This window comes from Salvia miltiorrhiza, unplaced genomic scaffold (genome assembly GCF_028751815.1).
Source record: "Salvia miltiorrhiza cultivar Shanhuang (shh) unplaced genomic scaffold, IMPLAD_Smil_shh original_scaffold_478, whole genome shotgun sequence".
NCBI lineage: Eukaryota > Viridiplantae > Streptophyta > Magnoliopsida > Lamiales > Lamiaceae > Salvia > Salvia miltiorrhiza.
The window spans coordinates 8,197-34,366 of record NW_026651559.1 but is presented as its reverse complement, the minus strand read 5'-3'; the positions used below and the strand labels follow the sequence as shown (position 1 = coordinate 34,366).

The 26,170-nt window shown below is 41.5% G+C and overlaps 2 protein-coding genes and 1 long non-coding RNA gene across 3 annotated transcripts; 1 reads left to right on the top strand and 2 right to left on the bottom strand.

Annotated features, from left to right (window-relative positions):
- Positions 1 to 254: 254 nt before the first annotated feature.
- LOC131004983 (uncharacterized) lies at positions 255 to 3,750 on the bottom strand. The gene is made up of 4 exons (XM_057931761.1): positions 3,650 to 3,750; positions 2,316 to 3,560; positions 2,111 to 2,242; positions 255 to 2,030 (listed from the first exon to the last, which is right to left on the bottom strand). The coding sequence occupies exons 1-2, from the start codon at positions 3,719 to 3,721 to the stop codon at positions 2,682 to 2,684; spliced, it is 951 nt and encodes a 316-aa protein (XP_057787744.1). The 5' UTR covers positions 3,722 to 3,750; the 3' UTR covers positions 255 to 2,030; positions 2,111 to 2,242; positions 2,316 to 2,681.
- Positions 3,751 to 6,441: 2,691 nt separating this feature from the next.
- On the top strand, positions 6,442 to 7,990 carry LOC131004968 (uncharacterized). Its single transcript, XM_057931737.1, has 3 exons — positions 6,442 to 7,281; positions 7,355 to 7,486; positions 7,567 to 7,990. Exons 1-3 carry the CDS (start codon positions 6,442 to 6,444, stop codon positions 7,813 to 7,815), a joined length of 1,221 nt encoding a protein of 406 aa, XP_057787720.1. The 3' UTR covers positions 7,816 to 7,990.
- A 14,553-nt stretch (positions 7,991 to 22,543) lies between these two features.
- LOC131004982 (uncharacterized) lies at positions 22,544 to 25,929 on the bottom strand. The gene is made up of 2 exons (XR_009095183.1): positions 24,367 to 25,929; positions 22,544 to 23,044 (listed from the first exon to the last, which is right to left on the bottom strand). It is a non-coding gene; the product is annotated as an uncharacterized LOC131004982 (long non-coding RNA).
- Between the last annotated feature and the right edge of the window lie 241 nt (positions 25,930 to 26,170).

Below are 26,170 nucleotides of genomic sequence, written 5' to 3'. Positions count from 1 at the left end.
GACCTAAAGTACTTAAGTACAAGTCAATAAAGTGAATGATAGTGACATATTACTTATTTTTTATTTAAAAATAAGCAAATAAAACAAAAATCTGATTCTCTCTCTATTCACGTTAAAATGGGCGTTATTTTATGTGGTTTAATTTGATTCTATTATCCAACTGAGGCGTTAAAATGAGGCGTGATTTTTAAAATTTTATGTGGGTTATTATATGGGTTTATGGCGTGATTTTATGTGGGTATTAAAACCATATCTTATGGTTGTTGGGTGCATTTATACCAACTCAAAGTCATACACAACTTGTTAAGGAAACAACCTTAAATTCACGAAATTAAATGCTCCGTACACGGTTGTTGGTGAGTAGTTAATGAAGGATATCAACCAAATGTTCATTCATCAGACATTTGAACAAGAAAGAAGAAGAAAATCCTCTCAATACACATACACGCCTCGTACACGGTTGCTCATAATTTCAAAAAAAAATCATCTAAAGGCTTATATTACATAAGGTATGTCAAATAATTTTTTTTTAAAATTTCGACTGTACACGGTTAATGTTCTTGAGTACACGGTTGTACACGGTTTGATTTTTAGTGATTTTTTGTTGTTTATTTCGATAATTATGTTATATATATGACTTATTACATGTTTTGGACTAAAAAACGGCCTCAAAAAACACTCTCTACGTAAATTACCTTATTTTTGCACCCTTAGTGTTTTGCCGTACACGGTTAGGGTTTCCCCGTACACGGTTGTACACGGAGGTCGATTTTGCTGTACACGGTTGGGTTGAATATGATTTTGATTTTATTTTTAGCATGTTTGTATATTCAGTTCATGTATTAGGGTACACGATTTCCTATTTGTGTATTTAAATGTTGTATTTTTGTCGTTTTGAAGCAGATGTCGTTTTAAGCAATCGTTATACGGCACAGTGGTCAGTGGAAATTAACCGAGTATGAAGGCGGTGATGAGGTTGTCGTGTATGTGTCTAAGGAAGAGCTTTGTCATGCGAAGTTGATGCAAGAGGTGCACGATCAATTAAACGAGGATGGACGATCCACTTATATGCTTTTCTACATATCGACCACGGACGAAGGGAAAAATAAAAGTAGCTTTGAAGGCCGATTCAGATTTGAACCGGCTGATTTCCGAGCATGAGAAATATCCAGTTGTTTACGTGATCGAGAAGGGCAAACAATCTGCGGCTCCAAGTCCTCAGAATCAGGAGCGGGTATATTATGAGGGGCAACGTTCTACTGTGTTTCCTATCGAGACAGACGTTGGAAGAAGTAGGGACGATTCATCGTCGCAGGAGGAGGAAGACGAGTCCGAGTCTTCGGATGAGGAAGAAGAGGCGATACTACGCAGAGAGATATTGGATTCAGTGTCGACTGAACAGGAAGCGTGGAGACAGACAAGGCCTCAGAATTTCACATCGGATTATCAGCGCGGTATCGAGCCTCGTGGCGGAGTTCAACAGCTTGAGGCACGTGACTGGGGGTTTCAGTCCTCGATTTTGACGATGCGTCGGCATTAGGTTGGGAGGATTCTAACGTATTGGAGAGCGGGATATTATCAGTGGGGGCTCTATTTCGGTCGAAGGATAATTTGGCGATCACTGTTGGCCTGTATCATATGGAGAATCACGTGGAGTACGCCGTGGATCGTTCCAGTACGACCCGTTTGTGGTTTGTTTGCAAGCATGACAACGATTGTCCGTTCATGCTGCGAGCCGTTTAGAGTGCATCGATCTGGAGAGTGATCAAGGTGGTGATGGATCATACCTGCCACACGGATTTGAATCGCATTGCCCCGAGACAGATTCCGGCGAGGGTTGTTGGAAGATATTTTGCACGGAAATTGGTAGGCAAGGGCGTCGTTTTGAAGCCGAAGGAAGATATTTTGCACGGAAACATGGAGATCAGCTTTTCTGGCACCACCCACTCCTCGTATGCATGTCGCTCCCGTATGTCGTTCCAATCTGGCAAATTCGGATGCAACGAAGCGAACTCTCTGACGAGGGTCTCCTACAATCACAAAAAAAATCATGATTAATTTATAGGTAGTTTTATATACATAAACACAAATTATTCTACCAAAAACTTACATAAAATTCCAGAAAAGCTACCGGCGTTCTAGCCCGTGTCACACCTGCAGTGAGTTTCGTCTGCCCCCGAGCTATCCACTCCTGATTGATTCTAAGCCGTCGAAGAGCCTTCAGATTCCAGAGGTCTAAGATCTGCTTAAAAAAATCATGATTAATTATCGACAACGCAAATCTTAAGAAACACAATAATATCAAATTATTATACCTCCCCGTCGAACTCCTCGCGAGGATCCATAATCCGGTGGAATAGCTCCTGGGTCATCACAAAGCTCGTCTCGAGCACTGTAACAAAAGTACCTGGCGGCGCTGTCATAAACTCCTTGAAGCCTTGTTTCTTCGCTTTCATCACCCCCTTACCATACGGCAAGGCCGGGTCAATGACATACGGACTCTGCACTGCAGCAGACGGCCTAAGCAAGCGGTGAGGCCTCTCTCTAGCATCCGCCTCCTCCTCTGATGAAGTCCAGGTAAAATTCACATCATCATCTACATCCCCCGACTTAGGCGCAGGGGTCTCTGGACTATGATACCCAGCCGGTGTCTCTGGGCGATCACTGTGACATGAGGCAGATCACCTCAAAGATGTCTGCTTCTCACCATGATGTGAGGCTGATCGCCTCAAAAATGCCTCCCTCTCACTGTGGCATGAGGCAAATCGTCGCTGACTCGCATGGGGTGGATCATCTCCATGCTCTGATCGTCTCTGACTGCCACGAGGCGGATCCTCTCCATGCTGTGATCGACTATGACTCCGATGCTGCCGATCAGGCTCTCCAACTGAGTGCCTATGGCTCACATGATGCGGATCCTCACGAAATGATCGCCTAGGACTAGGAATGTGAGATGTAGACCGTCTGTGACTGGGTCTCGGTTGGTCGAACTCCTCACTCCCGTGTCTATAACGACTGTCATGGCTGGATGATGATCTATGCCTCCTCGAAGAAGAGCGTCTCCCAAAGATGTCCTTCACAGCGGCTATGACCTTCTTCGTAATTTTGGCGACCAGTCCATGCTCAGAGTCGTCATCTACAAGCTCGCGCCGCATCTCAGGGATCGCGGTCCGGATATGCTTATGTGTGAAACGGGCAATCATGTCATCATCACGTCGCCTCCAATAATCCTCATCTCGATCTGCCCGAGGCTCCCTATTATCAAACTCCTCTGACTTGCGTCGCTTCGACGGGCTGCCAGCCGGATCAACATAAGTCTGTCTATGTCGCTCGACATGGACAGGCTGCTTCTCACGAGCCTTCTCTGCTAGTGAGCTCCTCATCGGCACAGGGGGAGGCCTAACAGGAGGAGGAGGTTCCGGTATAAGTGGCTCTGTCAAGCCGGCATATCTCCCCTGAGGTTGAAATCGTACAGCAAATGGGTCGGGACATCTCAGGGTCTGCAAATACCATGAATCATTCTCGTCCTCGACCGGTTCGAGTGTCCGGTGATAAACATCCTGCACAAAGATGAATCGATCATTTTTCATTATTCGTTAATCATAACATAATAAAAGGATTGAAACTGTAAAAAAACAACAATAATTACCTCATCAACATCGAAAAAATGGGCGAAGTCAGAAGCTGACTTCCAAGTCGTCCAGTTGATCAATCGTGGCATCTGGAAGCCCGAGTCTAGAGCCCCACACGCGCGGCCTCATACGACCAAATCTGTAATGCCCATATGGGTCCATAGAAGTGGTACGTCCTCCTATTCCCGGTAATCTCCGAGGGATGCTTCTTCAAAACACTCATCCTATGGCACAAAATCTCGAATGAGTAAGAGCCCTACGGGAAGTCGATCCATGCCTGATCCTCCTCGACCAGTGCCCACACCCAATCGTGCACGTGTTTATAATCTCGACAGAAGATGAGATCATACGCCACGAGAATATTGGCCACCCTCAAATAATCCTCGGTACTATTGCCCAAATTGCGGTTAACGAACCGCTTGCGCAGATCCTTCACTTCCACCCTCTTGCCTCTAAAAACTCGATGCCATAGACTCTGTTTCCCAACACGGTGATCCACATTAGGATCAAAATCCTGCGGGAATGACCCGAAGCACAACCCCGTCACCAGACAATACTCCAATGCGCCGAATCGAGTGTCGTGTCCACCAACGTGGAACCACTTATCCCACGGACCGAATTCTTGGTCATACAACTTCTGTGCAAGAAGATGGTGCAGTGCGGCATTCGCACTATCCTGCCTCTTCAACTTAAGTAACCGCCCAAATGGACCTCCCTTAAATTCTTCAAAACATCGGTAATGCGTCAGATAGGTCTCCACTTTCTTTAATGTTTTGTCCCTGATGTAGTGATTGATTCGTCCGGCATAACCTTGCATGTGCGGACGTAACCAAACATGTCTCGGAGGCTGCAATTAATTCAAAATGATGATTAGTATAAAAAAATATCAATCGTGTACGATTCTAGATCAACCGTGTATAACCGTGTACAGATGAACAAACCCTGTACGGTTGTACACGGTTAAATCGTGTACGAAAAATACCTCTATACGTCTAAAATACACAATTAGGGCATATTACATAATTTAAAATCAACCGTGTACGATTCTAGAGCAACCGTGTCACATAATTGTCTAACCGTGTACAACCGTGTACTGAAGAACCGTGTACGAATGAACAAACCGTGTACGATTGTACACGGTTAGACAATTATGTGACACGGTTAGGATTAAATGATGTAATATGTCATAATTGTGTATTTTTAACGTATAATGGTATTTTTCGTACACGATTCAACCGTGTACAATCGTACACGGTTTGTTCATCCGTACACGGTTGTACACGGTTGCTCTAGAATCATACACGGTTGATTTTAAATTATGTAATATGCCCCAATTGTGTATTTTAGACGTATAGAGGTATTTTTCGTACACGATTTAACCGTGTACAACCGTACACGGTTGTACACGGTTGGTCTAGAATCGTACACGGTTGATATTTTTTTTATACTAATCATCATTTTGAATTAATTGCAGCCTCCGAGACATGTTTGGTTACGTCCGCACATGCAAGGTTATGCCGGACGAATCAATCACTACATCAGGGACAAAACATTGAAGGAAGTGGAGACCTGTCTGACGCATTACCGATGTTTTGAAGAATTTAAGGGAGGTCCGTTTGGGCGGTTACTTAAGTTGAAGAGGCAAGATAGTGCGAATGCCGCACTGCACCATCTTCTTGCATGGGAGTTGTATGACCAAGAATTCGGTCCGTGGGAGAAGTGGTTCCACGTTGGTGGACACGACACTCGATTCGGCGCATTGGAGTATTGTGTGGTGACGGGGTTATGCTTCGGGCCATCCCCGCAGGGTTTTGATCCTAATGTGGATCACCGTGTTGGGAAGCAGAGTCTATGGCATTGAGTTTTTAGAGGCAAGAAGGTGGAAGTGAAGGATCTGCGCAAGCGGTTCGTTAACCGCAATTTGGGCAATAGTGCCGAGGATTATTTGAGGGTGGCCAATATTCTCGTGGCGTATGATCTCATCTTCTGTCGAGATTATAAACACGTGCACGATTGGGTGTGGGCACTGGTCAAGGAGGATCAGGCATGGATCGACTTCCCGTGGGGCTCTTACTCATTCCAGATTTTGTGCCATGGGATGAGTGTGTTGAAGAAGCATCCCTCGGAGATTACCGGGAATAGGAGGACGTACCACTTCTATGGGCCCATATGGGCATTACAGATTTGGTCGTATGAGGTCGTTCCGAGGTTGGGCCGCGCGTGTGGGGCTCTAGACTCGGGCTTCCAGATGCCACGATTGATCAACTGGACGACTTGGAAGTCGGCTTCTGACTTCGCCCATTTTTTCGATGTTGATGAGGTAATTATTGTTGTTTTTTACAGTTTCAATCCTTTTATTATGTTATGATTAACGAATAATGAAAAATGATCGATTCATCTTTGTGCAGGATGTTTATCACCGGACACTCGAACCGGTCGAGGACGAGAATAATTCATGGTATTTGCATACCCTGAGATGTCCCGACCCATTTGCTGTACGATTTCAGCCTCAGGGGAGATATGCTGGCTTGACAGATCCACTTGTACCGGAACCTCCTCCTCTTGTTAGGCCTCCCCCTGTGCCGAGGAGTAGCTCACGAGCAGAGAAGGCTCGTGAAAAGCAGCCTGTCCATGTCGAGTGACATAGACAGATGTATGTTCATCCGGCTGGCAGCCCGTCGAAGCGGCGCAGGTCAGAGGAGTTTGATGATAGGGAGCCTCGGGCAGATCGAGATGAGGATTATTGGAGGCGACGTGATGATGACCTACTTGCCCGTTTCACACAGGAGCATATCCGGTGATCCCTGAGATGTGGCGCGAGCTTGTAGATGACGACTCTGAGCATGGACTGGTCGCCAAAATTACGAAGAAGGTCATAGCCGCTGTGAAGGACATCTTTGGGAGACGCTCTTCTTCGAGGAGGCATAGATCATCATCCAGCTATGCCAGTCGTCATAGACACGGGAGTGAGGAGTTCGACCAGCCGAGACCCGGTCACAGACGGTCTACATCTCACATTTCTAGTCATAGGCGATCATTTCGTGAGGATCCGCCTCATGTGAGCCATATGCACTCAGTTGGAGAGCCTGATCGGCAACATCAGAGTCATAGTCGATCACAGCATGGAGAGGATCCGCCTCGTGGCAGTCAGAGACGATCAAAGCATGGAGAGGATCCACCCCATGCGAGTCAGCGGCGATCTGCCTCACGTCACAGTGAGAGGGAGACATCTTTGAGGCGATCAGCCTCACATCATGGTGAGAGGCAGACATCTTTGAGGCGATCCGCCTCACGTCACAGTGATCGCCCAGAGACATCGGCTGGGTATCATAGTCCAGAGACCCCTGTGCCTAAGCCGAGGGATGTAGATGATGATGTGAATTTTACCTGGACTTCATTAGAGGAGGAGACGGATGCTAGAGAGAGGCCTCACCGCTTGCTTAGGCCGTCTGCTGCAGTGCAGAGTCCGTATGTCATTGACCCGGCCTTGCCGTATGGTAAGGGGGTGATGAATGCGAAGAAGCGGGGCTTCAGAGAGTTTATGACAGCGCCGCCGGGTACTTTTGTTACAGTGCTCGAGACGCGTTTTGTGATGACCCAGGAGCTATTCCACCGGATTATGGATCCTCGCGAGGAGTTCGACGGGGAGGTATAATAATTTGATATTATTGTGTTTCTTAAGATTTGCGTTGTCGATAATTAATCATGATTTTTTTAAGCAGATCTTAGACCTCTGGAATCTGAAGGCTCTTCGACGGCTTAGAATCAATCAGGAGTGGATAGCTCGGGGGCAGACGAAACTCACTGCAGGTGTGACACGGGCTAGAACGCCGATAGCTTTTCTGGAATTTTATGTAAGTTTTTGGTAGAATAATTTGTGTTCATGTATATAAAACTACCTATAATTTAATCATGATTTTTTTTGTGATTGTAGGAGACCCTCGTCAGAGAGTTCGCTTCGTTGCATCCGAATTTGCCAGATTGGAACGACATACGGGAGCGACATGCATACGAGGAGTGGGTGGTGCCAGAAAAGCTGATCTCCATGTTTCCGTGCAAAATATCTTCCTTCGGCTTCAAAACGACGCCCTTGCCTACCAATTTCCGTGCAAAATATCTTCCAACAACCCTCGCCGGAATCTGTCTCGGGGCAATGCGATTCAAATCCGTGTGGCAGGTATGATCCATCACCACCTTGATCACTCTCCAGATCGATGCACTCTGAACGGCTCGCAGCATGAACGGACAATCGTTGTCATGCTTGCAAATAAACCACAAACGGGTCGTACTGGAACGATCCACGGCGTACTCCACGTGATTCTCCATATGATACAGGCCAACAGCGATCGCTAAATTATCCTTCGATCGAAATAGAGCGCCCCCACTGATAATATCCCGCTCTCCAATACGTTAGAATCCTCCCAACCTAATGCCGACGCATCGTCAAAATCGAGGACTGAAACCCCCAGTCACGTGCCTCAAGCTGTTGAACTCCGCCACGAGGCTCGATATCGGGCTGATAATCCGATGTGAAATTCTGAGGCCCTGTCTGTCTCCACGCTTCTTGTTCAGTCGACACTGAATCCAATATCTCTCTGCGTAGTATCGCCTCTTCTTCCTCATCCGAAGACTCGGACTCGTCTTCCTCCTCCTGCGACGATGAATCGTCCCTACTTCTTCCAACGTCTGTCTCGATAGGAAACACAGTAGAACGTTGTCCCTCATAATATACCCGCTCCTGATTTTGAGGAACCGGAGCCGTAGATTGTTTGCCCTTCTCGATCACGTAAACAACAGGATATTTCTTCTGCTCGAAAATCAGTCGGTTCAAATCTAAATCGGCCTTCAAAGCCACTTTTATTTTTCGCCCTTCGTCCGTGGTCGATATGTAGAAAAGCATATAAGTGGATCGTTCATTTTCGTTTAATTGATCATGCACCTCTTGCATCAACTTCGCATGACAAATCTCTTCATTTGACACATACACGACAACCTCATCGCCGTCTTCATACTCAGTTAATTCGGAAGCTTATGTGAAAGATCTGAAAAATTAATTCGGACGCTTATGTGAAAGATTTGAAAAATTGGCCGATTATGAAGCTATCCATGGCCAACGAACATTAATTCGGAAGCTTATGTGAAAGATTTGAAAAATTGGCAGATTATATCCATGGCCAATGAACATAAATTATATAAATTCGGAAACTTATGTTGAAGATCTGGAAAATGTTGCTACCGGGTACACGATCGAGATATTACAAAATAAATATTTTGAGATATTACAACTCAAAATAATTGAAAATATTACAAAAGAGAATAATTTGAGAAATTACAACTCAAATAATTTTATACAACTGAAATATACTGTATAAATAAATTATACGTATAAAATAAGTCGAGTCGAGATGAATCTCTTCCCGCAAGAAGATTATCGCCCCGGTAGTGCTCTTTGGTTTAGGCGTATCTTCCCCAAAGGTAAAACGACTTCGTCTCGTCGGATGTAGCACCACAATCCGGCGAGCTCCGGCGAACTGAATAAGAATCGAAAATTGAGCTAGAGGTTGTATAGGATGAGGTGGAATGCAGAATGCAGAATATGTTGTGAGTTGTCAGTGTATTCTGAAGCTCACAACACACCCATATTTATAGGTGTTAAACCAAGTGTGAACGGCCGGTGTGAACGGACGGCAGTCAACTCCGGCGGAGTCCGGTCCGGCGGCGGCGGTAGGTGGCCTCAATCGTTGAAGGTTGAAGCTGTCAAGTGTGGCACGCAGAAGTTGAAACTGGAGTGTTTCTGCTGCTGCTGCAGAGGTTCTGGAAGGTGAGGTAGGTGATGGGCTGAAGTGTTGGGCCTAGAATTAATTCTGTTGGGCCAAAATAATTAAATCCTGTTGGGCTAAAATAAAAGCCCAATGGAGTTGGTCCAAAAGAATAGTTTGGGCCCCAAACACCACCCCAAAGCACCAATTGCCAAGATCCAAGTCCGAGTCCGAGTCCGGCCTGTCCAGCTCCGGCTCCGGCGTCGTCGGCGTCGTCGCGCGCGTGCGTGTGTGTGTGCGCGAGGCTAGTACTTAGATCAAGCCCACTAGCAAGCCCACAAGTCAATTTATCAACTCCATGTGCTTTGCTATTCTTATACATGAAAAATATCTCTATGTTTTCCAATGTGGGATAAATAACATAGCATAATAAATGTTATTTTCTCTCTTCAACATCCAAACTTTGACATACAATATCTCACTCACCGGAAATCGGTTTTGAGACTTCAAGTATATCACATTGATCTACTCGAGATGTAGATTAACATCCAATAATTATTTTAATTAAATAATAAATATTTAATTAAATAATAATTTTCAGATATGGCATAAAACCATATTTCCAACAATCCCCCACATGAGTGAGAAATCAGTATGCGAATGTATGCAGACATTTAGCTCAGTCCTCTTAAGAAACAACATTGCATTTGAAAAGGTAGCTTGTGGCTTTGAATCTGCCATAGTCAATGTTATCGAGTATATCGGCGGCCTAGTGGATTGTGTTCCTTGAACTAGTCCTCCTCGGTGTATACTTAGTCAACAATATTGACACAATATTGCTTCAATCCTTATTCATTCTCACGTTTGTGTCCATTACAGACCTTGGAACACCTCTTTGGATTCATAAGTGTTTCAATCGAAGCGGCCCCACTTCACACTTACATAGGTGACTCTTAACTCAAGTATCCTGCTATACTTGTCATCTTCGAGGAGTTCTAGAGTCATTAAAAGTCAAAGACTTAACCTCACCACGTGCAGGTTTTCGAACACTCACTGTTCTACAAGGAATAGGCAATTCGAGTGTTCAACACACGGATTTTCATAGCTTAGTTGTCCCATTGAACCAAGTTCTTGGGATCCTCCAGTCATCATGGTTGGGTTTCCACTATGATTATCCTTAATTTGTGGAGTTCAAACCCATTCCCCCTAACAGTTTATACATCTGATCTCGATGGATACTTTTTGTCAAAGGATCCGCTATGTTATCAATTGATCTTATATAATCAATTGTGATAACTCCACTAGTGATCAGATGTCTCACGGTATTATGACGTCGACGAATATGTCTCGACTTACCGTTATACAAATGGTTTTGTGCTCGTCCGATAGCAGCTTGACTATCACAATGAATTATTACGGACGACACAGGTTTCGACCAACATGGAATATCCTCGAGGAAATTTTTAAGCCACTCGGCTTCTTCACCAGCTTTATCCAAAGCTATGAATTCTGATTCCATGGTCGATCTAGCAATACATGTTTGCTTCTTGGATTTCCAAGATAAAACACCACCCCCCACAATGAATACATAACCGCTCGTTGAAAATGAGTCTTTTGCATCAGATATCCAATTTGCATCACAGTACCCTTCAAGTACAGAGGGCTCCCTAGTATAATGAATCGCATAGTTTTGAGTATATTTCAAATATCTCAAAACCCTTTCAAGAGCTTTCCAATGTTCATTACTAGGGTTAGCTGTAAAGCTGCTCAACTTGTTGACCGAGCATGCTATATCGGGACGAGTGCAATTTGTTAGATACATCAAGCTCCCAATAATCTTCGCATATTCTATCGCGTCAACAGGTTCTCTCTTGTGTACACTCAAATGCACACTAGGTTCCCATGGTGTCTTAGCTATTGGCTTGTCAAAAGCGTTGAATTTCTTTAACACTTTCTCAACGTAGTGAGATTGTGTTATAGCAATACCATCAGGTATTCTTAGAATTTTAATTCCAATGATAACATCAGCTAAGCCCATATTTTTAATGCTAAAATTTTTACTTAGCATGCCTTTGGTTTCTTGAGTCACTCGGGAATTACTTCCCATAATGAGCATGTCATCTACATAAAGACAAACAATAACATATCCGGTCCATAGACATTAGCTTTTCTAACTCGTTCCCCACGTCTCAGTTCTACATCCATAGGTTTAGACCTTGGTCTTTTCCTATTAGGTGGTACAAGATTAGAACCCGTGGCATCATCTACTTGAGTAGAATTACTAGCTACTTCCATAGGTTTAGAACCTGTAGCATCACCATCAACTCCATCATTAGAGTTCGATGTAACTTTATCCTTGTTAGGATAGATATTTTCAAAGAATATAGCATTCCTTGATTTTATCGTTGTCCCAACATGTATATCAGGTATCTCCGATCTGTGCACTATAAAAAGATAGGCACTGCTATTAAGTGCATAACCAATGAAGATACAATCCACCGTTTTAGGTCCTATTGTAACTTGCTTTGGTAAAGGCACTTCTACCTTGGCTAAACACCCCCACACTTTGAGGTATTTATACGAAGGTTTTCTTCCTTTCCATAGCTCATAGGGAGTTACATCTTTCCCTTTGAGAGGAATTTTGTTCAAGATATAATTGGCCGTTAATACAGCTTCTCCCCACATGTTTTGGGGTAATCCTGAACTAATCAACAAGGCGTTCATCATCTCCTTAAGAGTTCGGTTCTTGCGTTCAGCAACGCCGTTAGATTGTGGTGAATAAGGTGCCGTAGTTTGATGTATTATACCACTTTCGTTGCCTAATTCAGCAAACGGAGCTACATATTCTCCACCTCTATCACTTCGAACCATCTTAATTCGACATCCAAGTTGATTCTCAGCTTCATTTTTGAAGTTTCTAAAAGCTTCAATAGCCTCATCTTTACTTTTCAATAAGTAAAGGTAACAATACTTTGTGCAATCGTCTATAAAGGTGATAAAGTACTTCTTGCCACCTCTAGTTTGCACGAACTTTAAATCACAAACATCGGTGTGAATAAGTTCCAAAGGTTGAGTGCTCCTTTCTACCGATTTAAACGGTAACTTAGCCATTTTGGCTTCAACACAAACTTCACATTTTTCTTGTGAGTTGTATTCATCAACTTTTAGTAAATTCATTTTTACTAATCTCTTTATAGCATTTAGATTAACATGTCCAAGTCTACAATGCCATAAATCAGAACACTCAATCAAGTAAGCAGAAGAAGTTGATGCATTTTTATTGATTTTAGCCTTGGCAGGCTTACAAGCTCTTACTCCAAGTTTGAAAAGTCCTTCATAGGCATAGCCTTTCCCTAGGAACTTTCCCCACTTGCGTATTACAACATAGTCAGATTTGAAAAACAATTCAAAATCCTTTTTCGTAAGCCTAAAGCCCGAAATTAAATTCTTTCGGACAGTTGGAACGTGTAATACGTCTTTCAATGTGATCTTCACGCCCGACGTGAGTTGAAGAATCACATCTCTCATGCCAAGGACTTGGGATGTCCGCTCGCTAGCCTCCATTATCGTTTTGTTTTCCACTTCCTTGTAGTTGTGGAACAACTCACGATTTATTCATATATGGACGGTAGCGCCGGTGTCCACGAACCAAGCGTTAGGGTTGTCCACATGATTCACCTCGGAGATCATGGCAACAAAGTCATCTTGGTTCCAATCGTCGAAGTCCTTCTCGACGTTGTTCACGTTGCTCTTTGCCTTCTTCCGCTTTGGCTTGCGGCAATCCTTAGCCATGTGACCTTGTTTGTCACAATTAAAACATACACCATCAAACTTTGATGGTTGACTACCGCCTTGCTTCCTTTTACCCTTATTATTAGGGTTAGGGCGACCACGTTTGTTGGAGGGACCGCCTTTCTCGGTGAGATTGGCCTTTGCCTCCATCGGAGCTTTTTTCTTTTTGATCACGACTTCTCACGTGATCCTCCATTTGAAGCTTGGATATCAATATCGGCACGGACATCTCCGAGCGCTCATGCTTCAAAAGATTTTGAAATTTCCTCCAACTAGGAGGTAATTTCTCTATGATGATTGCAACTAGCAATGGATCCGCCAAGGGCATCCCTTCGGCTTGAACCTCATGTGAAAGATTTTGGAACTCTTCCACTTAGTCCATCAATGGCCGGGAGTCGACCATTTTATATTCCAACCATTTGGCGACGACATACTTGGTAGTATTCGCCTTGTCCACTTGATACTTTAGATCAAGGGCCTCCCACAATTGTTTCGCGGTTTCATGAACCTTGAAAACACGGTAGAGCCGTTCGTCCAGAGACATGAGAACGGTGTTACGGCATAAGTAGTCGCCGTGGCACCAGTTCAAATATTCGGCACGAATTTCTTGGCTCGTCTCCCCTTCACTCGGGGTTGGAGGTTTATCCTCCATCAAGAATCCGACAAACCCCACGGTTGTGAGGTAGAATAGCATCTTTTCTTGTCAATATTTGAAATTCTTGCCCGAGAACGTTGATGGTTTCTCGGCAAGACCAATAGTTCTAGATGTTTGCAATGGGGCCATGGTTGAAGATGAAGCCCCCATTGATGCAAACGAGAAAAACATTGATGACGTAGTTGAACCGATGGTTGCAGAGGTGGTGGAGCCGTCCATATTGATGTCGGTGTGAGCCATTTCTCGAACGTGTATCAACGGCAGAGAAATAATCTTCTTGCGATTGTTGCTACCGGGTACACGATCGAGATATTACAAAATAAATATTTTGAGATATTACAACTCAAAATAATTGAAAATATTACAAAAGAGAATAATTTGAGAAATTACAACTCAAATAATTTTATACAACTGAAATATACTATATAAATAAATTATACGTATAAAATAAGTCGAGTCGAGATGAATCTCTTCCCGGAAGAAGATTATCGCCCCGGTAGTGCTCTTTGGTTTAGGCGTATCTTCCCCAAAGGTAAAACGACTTCGTCTCGCCGGATGTAGCACCTGCTACCGGGTACACGATCGAGATATTACAAAATAAATATTTTGAGATATTACAACTCAAAATAATTGAAAATATTACAAAAGAGAATAATTTGAGAAATTACAACTCAAATAATTTTATACAACTGAAATATACTGTATAAATAAATTATACGTATAAAATAAGTCAAGTCGAGATGAATCTCTTCCCGCAAGAAGATTATCGCCCCGGTAGTGCTCTTTGGTTTAGGCGTATCTTCCCCAAAGGTAAAACGACTTCGTCTCGTCGGATGTAGCACCACAATCCGGCGAGCTCCGGCGAACTGAATAAGGATCGAAAATTGAGCTAGAGGTTGTATAGGATGAGGTGGAATGCAAAATGCAGAATATGTTGTGAGTTGTCAGTGTATATATGGTTTTATGTCATATCTGAAAATTATTATTTAATTAAATATTTATTATTTAATTAAAATAATTATTGGATGTTAATCTACATCTCGAGTAGATCAACGTGATATACTTGAAGTCTCAAAACCGATTTTCGGTGAGTGAGATATTGTATGTCAAAGTTTGGATGTTGAAGAGGGAAAATAACATTTATTATGCTATGTTATTTATCCCACATTGGAAAACATAGAGATGTTTTTCATGTATAAGAATAGCAAAGCACATGGAGTTGATAAATTAACTTGTGGGCTTGCTAGTGGGCTTGATCTAAGTACTAGCCTCGCGCACACACACACACGCGCGCGACGACGACGACGACGACGGCGGAGCCGGAGCCTGCCGGGCCGGACTCGGACTCGGATCTTGGATCTTGGTGCTTGCTGCTTTGGGGTGGTGTTTGGGGCCCAAACTATTCTTTTGGACCAACTCCATTGGGCTTTTATTTTAGCCCAACAGGATTTAATTATTTTGGCCCAACAGAATTAATTCTAGGCCCAACACTTCAGCCCATCACGTACCTCACCTTCCAGAAGCTCTGCAGCAGCAGCAGAAACACTCCAGTTTCAACTTCTGCGTGCCACACTTGACAGCTTCAACCTTCAACGATTGAGGCCACCTACCGCCGCCGCCGGACCGGACTCCGCCGGAGTTGACTGCCGTCCGTTCACACCGGCCGTTCACACTTGGTTTAACACCTATAAATATGGGTGTGTTGTGAGCTTCAGAATACACTGACAACTCACAACATATTCTGCATTCTGCATTCCACCTCATCCTATACAACCTCTAGCTCAGTTTTCGATCCTTATTCAGTTCGCCGAAGCTCGCCGGATTGTGGTGCTACATCCGACGAGACGAAGTCGTTTTACCTTTGGGGAAGATACGCCTAAACCAAAGAGCACTACCGGGGCGATAATCTTCTTGCGGGAAGAGATTCATCTCGACTCGACTTATTTTATACGTATAATTTATTTATACAGTATATTTCAGTTGTATAAAATTATTTGAGTTGTAATTTCTCAAATTATTCTCTTTTGTAATATTTTCAATTATTTTGAGTTGTAATATCTCAAAATATTTATTTTGTAATATCTCGATCGTGTACCCGGTAGCAACAATCGCAAGAAGATTATTTCTCTGCCGTTGATACACGTTCGAGAAATGGCTCACACCGACATCAATATGGACGGCTCCACCACCTCTGCAACCATCGATTCAACTACGTCATCAATGTTTTCCTCGTTTGCATCAATGGGGTCTTTATCTTCAACCATGGCCCTATTGCAAACATCTAGAACTATTGGTCTTGCCGGGAAACCATCAACGTTCTCGGGCAAGAATTTCAAATATTAGCAAGAAAAGATGCTATTCTACCTCACAACCGTGGGGTTTGCCGGATTCTTGATGGAGGATAAACTTCCAACCCCGAGTGAAGTGGAGACGAGCCAAGAAATTCGTGCCGAATATTTGAACTGGTGCCACGGCGACTACTTGTGCCGTAACACCGTTCTCATGTCTCTGGACGAACGGCTCTACCGTGTTTTCAAGGTTCATAAAACCGCGAAACAATTGTGGGAAGCCTTTGATCTAAAGTATCAACTGGACAAGGCGAATACTACCAAGTATGTCGTCGCCAAATGGTTGGAATATAAAATGGTCGACTCCCGACCATTGATGGACCAAGTGGAAGAGTTCCAAAATCTTTCACATGAGGTTCAAGCCGAAGGGATGCCCTTGGCGGATGCATTGCTAGTTGCAATCATCATAGAGAAATTACCTCCTAGTTGGAGGAAATTTCAAAACCTTTTGAAGCATGAGCGCTCGGAGATGTCCGTGCCGATATTGATATCCAAGCTTCAAATGGAGGATCACGTGAGAAGTCGTGATCAAAAGGGAAAAGCTCTGATGGAGGCAAAAGCCAATCTCACCGAGAAAGGCGGTCCCTCCAACAAACGTGGTCGCCCTAACCCTAATAATAAGGGTAAAAGGAAGCAAGGCGGTAGTCAACCATCAAAGTTTGATGGTGTATGTTTTAATTGTGACAAACAAGGTCACATGGCTAAGGATTGGCGCAAGCCAAAGCGGAAGAAGGCAAAGAGAAACGTGAACAACGTCGAGAAGGACTTCGACGATTGGAACCAAGATGACTTTGCTGCCATGATCTCCGAGGTGAATCATGTGGACAACCCTAACGCTTGGTTCGTGGACATCGGCGCTACCGTCCATATATGCATAAATCGTGAGTTGTTCCACAACTACAAGGAAGTGGAAAACAAAACGATAATGGAGGCTAGCGAGCGGACATCCCAAGTCCTTGGCATGGGAGATGTGATTCTTCAACTCACGTCGGGCGTGAAGATCACATTGAAAGACGTATTACACATTCCAACTGTCCGAAAGAATTTAATTTCGGGCTTTAGGCTTACGAAAAGGATTTTGAATTGTTTTTCAAATCTGACTATGTTGTAATACGCAAGTGGGGAAAGTTCCTAGGGAAATGCTATGCCCCCGAAGGACTTTTCAAACTTGGAGTAAGAGCTTGTAAGCCTGCCAAGGCTAAAATCAATAAAAATGCATCAACTTCTTCTGCTTACTTGATTGAGTGTTCTGATTTATGGCATTGTAGACTTGGACATGTTAATCTAAATGCTATAAAGAGATTAGTAAAAATAAATTTACTAAAAGTTGATGAATACAACTCACAAGAAAAATGTGAAGTTTGTGTTGAAGCCAAAATGGCTAAGTTACCGTTTAAATCGGTAGAAAGGAGCACTCAACCATTGGAACTTATTCACACCGATGTTTGTGATTTAAAGTTCGTGCAAACTAGAGGTGGCAAGAAGTACTTTATCACCTTTATAGACGATTGCACAAAGTATTGTAACCTTTACTTATTGAAAAGTAAAGATGAGGCTATTGAAGCTTTTAGAAACTTCAAAAATGAAGCCGAGAATCAACTTAGATGTCGAATTAAGATGGTTCGAAGTGATAGAGGTGGAGAATATGTAGCTCCGTTTGCTGAATTAGGCAACGAAAGTGGTATAATACATCAAACTACGGCACCTTATTCACCACAATCTAACGGCGTTGCTGAACGCAAGAACCGAACTCTTAAGGAGATGATGAACGCCTTGTTGATTAGTTCAGGATTACCCCAAAACATGTGGGGAGAAGCTGTATTAACGGCCAATTATATCTTGAACAAAATTCCTCTCAAAGGGAAAGATGTAACTCCCTATGAGCTATGGAAAGGAAGAAAACCTTCGTATAAATACCTCAAAGTGTGGGGGTGTTTAGCCAAGGTAGAAGTGCCTTTACCAAAGCAAGTTACAATAGGACCTAAAACGGTGGATTGTATCTTCATTGGTTATGCACTTAATAGCAGTGCCTATCGTTTTATAGTGCACAGATCGGAGATACCTGATATACATGTTGGGACAACGATAAAATCAAGGAATGCTATATTCTTTGAAAATATCTATCCTAACAAGGATAAAGTTACATCGAACTCTAATGATGGAGTTGATGGTGATGCTACAGGTTCTAAACCTATGGAAGTAGCTAGTAATTCTACTCAAGTAGATGATGCCACGGGTTCTAATCTTGTACCACCTAATAGGAAAAGACCAAGGTCTAAACCTATGGATGTAGAACCGAGGCGTGGGGAACGAGTTAGAAAAGCTAATGTCTATGGACCGGATTATGTTATCTTGATGCTAGATGGCGAACCGGTGACGATTAAAGAAGCTATGTCTGGCTCAGATGCAGCTCTCTGGAAAGAAGCCATCGATATTGAGATTGAGTCCATTATGCAGAATCATACTTGGGTGCTAGCAGATCTACCACCTGGTGCTAAAGCTTTAGGATGCAAATGGATCCTAAAGAAGAAGTACAAATCTGATGGTACTATAGATAAGTACAAAGCCCGACTTGTCGTTCAAGGTTTCAGGCAGAAAGAAGGGTACGATTTCTTCGATACCTATTCACCTGTAACTAGACTAACATCTATTCGGATGCTTCTCGCTATTGCTGCCTTGCACAATCTCGAGATTCACCAAATGGATGTGAAAACTGCGTTCTTGTATGGCGAGTTGGAAGATGAAATATATATGAAGCAACCTGAAGGGTTTGTAGTACCTGGGCAAGAGCACAAAGTATGCGAACTTCAAAGGTCTTTATATGGGTTGAAGCAAGCACCGCTTCAATGGCATTTAAAATTTGACAGTGTAATGTTGTCAAATGGATTCAGAATCAATGAGTGCGATAAATGTATCTACATTAAGAATTCTAATAACGGATATGTTATTGTTTGTCTTTATGTAGATGACATGCTCATCATGGGAAGTAATTCCCGAGTGACTCAAGAAACCAAAGGCATGCTAAGTAAAAATTTTAGCATTAAAAATATGGGCTTAGCTGATGTTATCCTTGGAATTAAAATTCTAAGAAGACCTGAGGGTATTGCTATAACACAATCTCACTACGTTGAGAAAGTGTTAAAGAAATTCAACGCTTTTGACAAGCCAATAGCTAAGACACCATGGGAACCTAGTGTGCATTTGAGTGTACACAAGGGAGAACCTGTTGACGCGATAGAATATGCGAAGATTATTGGGAGCTTGATGTATCTAACAAATTGCACTCGTCCCGATATAGCATGCTCGGTCAACAAGTTGAGCAGCTTTACAGCTAACCCTAGTAATGAACATTGGAAAGCTCTTGAAAGGGTTTTGAGATATTTGAAATATACTCAAAACTATGCGATTCATTATACTAGGGGGCCCTCTGTACTTGAAGGATATTGTGATGCAAATTGGATATCTGATGCAAAAGACTCGTTTTCAACGAGCGATTATGTATTCACTGTGGGGGGTGGTGCTGTGTCTTGGAAATCCAAGAAGCAAACACGTATTGCTAGATCGACCATGGAATCAGAATTCATAGCTTTGGATAAAGCTGGTGAAGAGATCGAGTGGCTTAAAAATTTCCTCGAGGATATTCCATGTTGGTCGAAACCTGTGTCGTCCGTAATAATTCATTGTGATAGTCAAGCTGCTATCGGACGAGCACAAAACCATTTGTATAACGGTAAGTCGAGACATATTCGTCGACGTCATAATACCGTGAGACTTCTGATCACTAGTGGAGTTATCACAATTGATTATATAAGATCAATTGATAACATAGCGGATCCTTTGACAAAAAGTATCCATCAAGATCAGATGTATAAACTGTTAGGGGGAATGGGTTTGAAGTCCACAAATTAAGGATAATCATAGTGGAAACCCAATCATGATGACTGGAGGATCCCAAGAACTTGGTTCAATGGGACAACTAAGCTATGAAAATCCGTGTGTTGAACACTCGAATTGCCTATTCCTTGTAGAACAGTGAGTGTTCGGAAACCTGCACGTGGTGAGGTTAAGGCTTTGACTTTTAATGACTCTAGAATTCCTCGAAGAGGACAAGTATAGCAGGATACTTGAGTTAAGAGTCACCTATGTAAGTGTGAAGTGGGGCCGCTTCGATTGAAACACTTATGAATCCAAAGAGGTGTTCCAAGGCCTGTAATGGACACAAACGTGAGAACGAATAAGGATTGAAGCAATATTGTGTCAATATTGTTGACTCAGTATACACCGAGGAGGACTAGTTCAAGGAACACAATCCACTAGGCCGCCGATATACTCGATAACATTGACTATGGCAGGTTCAAAGCCACAAGCTACCTTTCTAAATGCAATGTTGTTTCTTAAGATGACTGAGCTAAATGTCTGCATACATTCGCATACTGATTTCTCACTCATGTGGGGGATTGTTGGAAATATGGTTTTATGCCATATTTGAAAATTATTATTTAATTAAATATTTATTATTTAATTAAAATAATTATTGGATGTTAATCTACATCTCGAGTAGATCAACGTGATATACTTGAAGTCTCAAAATCGATTTCTGGTGAGTGAGATATTGTATGTCAAAGTTTGGATGTTGAAGAGGGAAAATAACATTTATTATGCTATGTTATTTATCCCACATTGGAAAACATAGAGATGTTTTTCATGTATAAGAATAGCAAAGCACATGGAGTTGATAAATTGACTTGTGGGCTTGCTAGTGGGCTTGATCTAAGTACTAGCCTCGCGCACACACACACGCACTCGCGCGACGACGACGACGACGCCGGAGCCGGAGCCGGACAGGCCGGACTCGGACTCGGACTTGGATCTTGGCAATTGGTGCTTTGGGGTGGTGTTTGGGGCCCAAACTATTCTTTTGGACCAACTCCATTGGGCTTTTATTTTAGCCCAACAGGATTTAATTATTTTGGCCCAACAGAATTAATTCTAGGCCCAACACTTCAGCCCATCACCTACCTCACCTTCCAGAAGCTCTGCAGCAGCAGCAGAAACACTCCAGTTTCAACTTCTGCGTGCCACACTTGACAGCTTCAACCTTCAACGATTGAGGCCACCTACCGCCGCCGCCGGACTGGACTCCGCCGGAGTTGACTGCCGTCCGTTCACACCGGCCGTTCACACCTTCCATTCACACTTGGTTTAACACCTATAAATATGAGTGTGTTGTGAGCTTCAGAATACACTGACAACTCACAACATATTCTGCATTCTGCATTCCACCTCATCATATACAACCTCTAGCTCAGTTTTCGATCCTTATTCAGTTCGCCGAAGCTCGCCGGATTGTGGTGCTACATCCGACGAGACGAAGTCGTTTTACCTTTGGGGAAGATACGCCTAAACCAAAGAGCACTACCCGGAGCTCGCCGGATTGTGGTGCTACATCCGACGAGACGAAGTCGTTTTACCTTTGGGGAAGATACGCCTAAACCAAAGAGCACTACCGGGGCGATAATCTTCTTGCGGGAAGAGATTCATCTCGACTCGACTTATTTTATACGTATAATTTATTTATACAGTATATTTCAGTTGTATAAAATTATTTGAGTTGAAATTTCTCAAATTATTCTCTTTTGTAATATTTTCAATTATTTTGAGCGATAATCTTCTTGCGGGAAGAGATTCATCTCGACTCGACTTATTTTATACGTATAATTTATTTATACAGTATATTTCAGTTGTATAAAATTATTTGAGTTGTAATTTTTCAAATTATTCTCTTTTGTAATATTTTCAATTATTTTGAGTTGTAATATCTCAAAATATTTATTTTGTAATATCTCGATCGTGTACCCGGTAGCAACAATCTTTTTTTTCTCTGCCGTTGATATACCGAGCTCGGCCCGTCCGGCTCCGGCGTCGTCGTCGCGCGCGTGTGTGTGTGTGTGCGCGCGCGAAGCTATTACTTAGATCAAGCCCACTAGCAAGCCCACAAGTCAATTTATCAACTCCATGTGCTTTGCTATTCTTATACATGAAAAACATCTCTATGTTTTCCAATGTGGGATAAATAACATAGCATAATAAATGTTATTTTCCCTCTTCAACATCCAAACTTTGACATACAATATCTCACTCACCGAAAATCGATTTTGAGACTTCAAGTATATCACGTTGATCTACTCGAGATGTAGATTAACATCCAATAATTATTTTAATTAAATAATAATTATTTAATTAAATAATAATTTTCAGATATGGCATAAAACCATATTTCCAACATAAAATTACGAGATTATGAAGCTATCCACGACCAATGAACATTAACCATAATTATGTGAACGATATGAAAAATTACCAGATTATATATGAAGCTATCCATGGCGAAGGAGTGCATCATAGCTCTCTTCGCACCAGCAACTGAACTCAAGGCTAGACTGCCACTCCATATCACCCATTATTCCGACCATCTTTAGTTACGAGCAACTCAGAACAAAGAAGAATTGGGTATAATTAGCTAGGTTTGAGGTAAGCTGGATTTGGGGAGAAAGAAGGGTTTTTTTTTTTTTTTTTTTTTTTTTATCTTCTCTCGAGGAGAAGAGGCATTCTCATCTCCGTTTGTTCACATTCAATAATGCAATAAATAAGAAAAGAACCAACCGACAGCAAGTACACGTAGACCAACAATAATGCATAAACTTTAACTTGGTGGGGGCCGCTTCTAAAACTGGAAAATAAATTTAAATTACAAGAGAAATAGTTTATTCATTCCTAACCAACTACTACAGTCTACAAAGTAGATACAGAAAGAAACTACTTCTTGATCCAGTCTCTTGCGCCAACCTTTTTATTTTCCTGCCGCATAAGAAAAAAATTATTAATTTAGAGGGATATTATATCGATAAGTTAATAATTTATTAATTAAAAGAGTGGTCTCTCAATTTAATAAAAATAAATGGATTCATGTATGCTTCATTGAATATATTCATGTATCAAACAATTCCTTGTACGTAATTAAATATATTCATGTAGATATCAATTTATTGTAACTAATAAGATATTATATTCATGTATTTAACAATTCATTATAACCAATTAAATATATTCACGTATTTATTAATTCATTGTAACTAATTAAATTTATAAGTAATTAAATATATTGATGCATGTTAGATAAATGAAATTACTATATAAATCTCAATGTGGAAAAATAAAAAAATAAAAAAATCATAACACCGGAACTTTTGAGTTCAATTAGAAAAGTTAGAGATGAAATCCAATTAGATTTAAATTTGAAGAAAAAGCAGATAACAATAGATTGATAATTTAATTGTAAAATTTAAGAATTATTAATTTATAATATTAATGGGATCTATATATATTTATAAGGAGGTTCTCCAAAATAAGTATTATTTTATTATCTTATAAAATTTGATGATTTTTTGCACTGGCCCAAGTCAGAACCGGAGAAATTTATTATTTTAGAGAGTTGATTAAGTTAACGAGTACTAATTTGTAGAGGTGCTATTGTACATGATTTAACCACAATATACTTATTAAGACAGAAGTCATTTAATAATACATGATGAACTATGGTATCTTTGTTCTTTCGGGCATTAGTTAAGTTTTTTTTCCCCTAATTTCTATCTTTTGAAATCCTCGACTCTCTCAAGAAGCAATTATGGGAAGGAAAGTGAAGAAAACACAAGACCCAAAGTCTTCTATGGATAAGAATGAATCAAGGAATTAAGTGAAATCTTTTTTGTTCTCCTGTTAGATAAGAGCAATTATTTAGCTAAAAACCTCTTCTTTCATGGTCTCAATCATGGTGACACTATATCTCATACCATTATCTGACCTTACAAGATCGTGATTGATGTAAAAGGAGTTCCTAGACCAAAAATCATTGCTTCATGTATACTCATAGATATTAGCTCGATGAGAGAGGCACTGTTAGTAAGCTAAACTGCTGCGTTAAATATTTCAGCCCTTTCAAGATTCTACATAAGCAGGGAGTTAGTCTACTTCTATGCCTAATTATTTAATCGTATATACTACAGTTAGACTTTTATGAATAGCCCCCACTGTGTTCATGAAGCACTACTCTCAGTCTCTCACAAGCCTAAACTGCATAATCACTGATCATTCGAAAATAGAAATGAACTGTAAATACTGACCATTGGCATGGTATAAAGCTGGGTTGACTCAAAGCCATCTTCAGCACTGGAACAGAGCTGTTGAATTTCCTCCATGGAAGACTGCATTTGAGGAAGAAAAAAGCTGTTGGTCTAACATTCAACACCCTCTGCGAAATACCCATAAAGACGGGCTTGCTCTGCATCATAGGAAAAAGCATCAAAACATCCTTCCCCTTGCTCCGCTAAATCATAGCATCAGGAAAGCTAAGATGTAGCGGTACAGTATTATAATAAGCTTCTAGCACTAAAGTCCTGCACTAGTTTGTTAGTGTCATGCTAGTTTTAAACATTTAAATACGACAATTAAAGAGCAAAGTTTCAGTTGAAAGTTGGTGAATTTCAGGGCAGATTGATGGAAGATGTAAAACACAATAATAAGTTAACACTGGGATTGCTAATCATCTTTTTTGTAACTATGTTTGAAGTGCTCCTTTTCATCAAAGCTATGTGGGTGTTCCAAAAAGAAAATAATCTTCAGATGATAAAACAAAACATCATATGCACTATAGCTCCAGCCTTTATGTGTTAGGTGTTAATTTGTCTTTAAGTATCCAAATTACCCCAGTTAATCAGAAGAAGGATGCATTGTTTAACTATCTTAGGAACCTTAATGATATGGCTGATGATAGATAGGCAAGAGTAAAGCTCAAGTAAGGCCTAGTAAATTTTAAAGACCGACTAACATTCATAAATTTGCCAACTCATAAAGAATTCATAAATTTTCTGCATGCCTATTTACTTGATTATTAATCTCATACAATAGTCAATCAAAAGAGTATAATTTGTCTTCTTAAGAAAAGGACTAACAGTTTGTAGGTAGCAATAATACAGAAGGTAGAATGAAAACAGTCTTGTGTAGAGGAAAATTCAGCCAAATTAAGAATTCAACCAAATTTATAACTAAAAAGAAAAGAGTTATAAGGGTAGCAGCAGGAACTCCAATTTCTTCAACTATTTCACGAATAAGCATTCTTGATTAGCCCTTTTGTCCACCATCTACTGGGTTAAGTCTCCATCCTATTGGTGTGAAAATCAAAAGCAAAAACAAATTGCTGAGGAGATTCACCAACATTGGCACTTCTTTGTTAGATGACTCCAAGATTGCACCATTTCCAAGAGGATTTTTCGGCAGGTGACCGCCCACTCGCCTCTCTTCGTCTCTCTTTTGGCCAGACGGTGGCTGACCAAAAGTCACCGTTGAATGATTCCGACTTCTCGGAGATGCTGAGGAACGCGAGGGAAGCGAATTTGGGGACCGTGGTGGCGGGGGATCGCATGGGGATGCATGCCGATGTTTGGGTGCAGTGGAATCGGGTGGAGAATGGGGAGATTCAAGAGACTAATTTGGAGCTGAGGAAGAGGGAATGGAGGGATGATGATGATGAGGGATCAAGAAGAGAATGATGTATATTTGTGATTACCAAAATGTTTGGTTTCTTCATGCAATTAGCTACTGTGATTTGGTTGATTATTGAAAACAAAGGAGAAAGATGAAGAGGGTGATTGACTTGATTATTGGAAACTGGAACCTGGAAACGGTATTTTGAGTGACTTATTTAAGAATCAACATATAAATGTGAAGGTTGGAATTGCTTTCTACTAATTACTAGTAAGTGCTAGATTACTAGTAAGTGGGCAGTCGAAATTAATGGAATTTTTTATAGTATTTCATTAAAATAGAATACCGAATCAATTATTTTAAAATAAATTGATGTAACATTTATTTAAAGTTAACTTAAATTAAATGTCTTAGGCCATCCACAGTGAAGGGCGCGGACACTGG

Coding starts and splice junctions, on each gene's coding strand:
- LOC131004968 (XM_057931737.1), top strand. CDS start 6,442: ATGTGGCGCGAGCTTGTAGATGACGACTCTGAGCATGGACTGGTCGCC. Junction 7,282..7,354: donor GCGAGGAGTTCGACGGGGAG/GTATAATAATTT, acceptor TTTTTTAAGCAG/ATCTTAGACCTCTGGAATCT. Junction 7,487..7,566: donor TAGCTTTTCTGGAATTTTAT/GTAAGTTTTTGG, acceptor TTGTGATTGTAG/GAGACCCTCGTCAGAGAGTT.
- LOC131004983 (XM_057931761.1), bottom strand. CDS start 3,721: ATGCCACGATTGATCAACTGGACGACTTGGAAGTCAGCTTCTGACTTC. Junction 3,561..3,649: donor ATTTTTTCGATGTTGATGAG/GTAATTATTGTT, acceptor ATCTTTGTGCAG/GATGTTTATCACCGGACACT.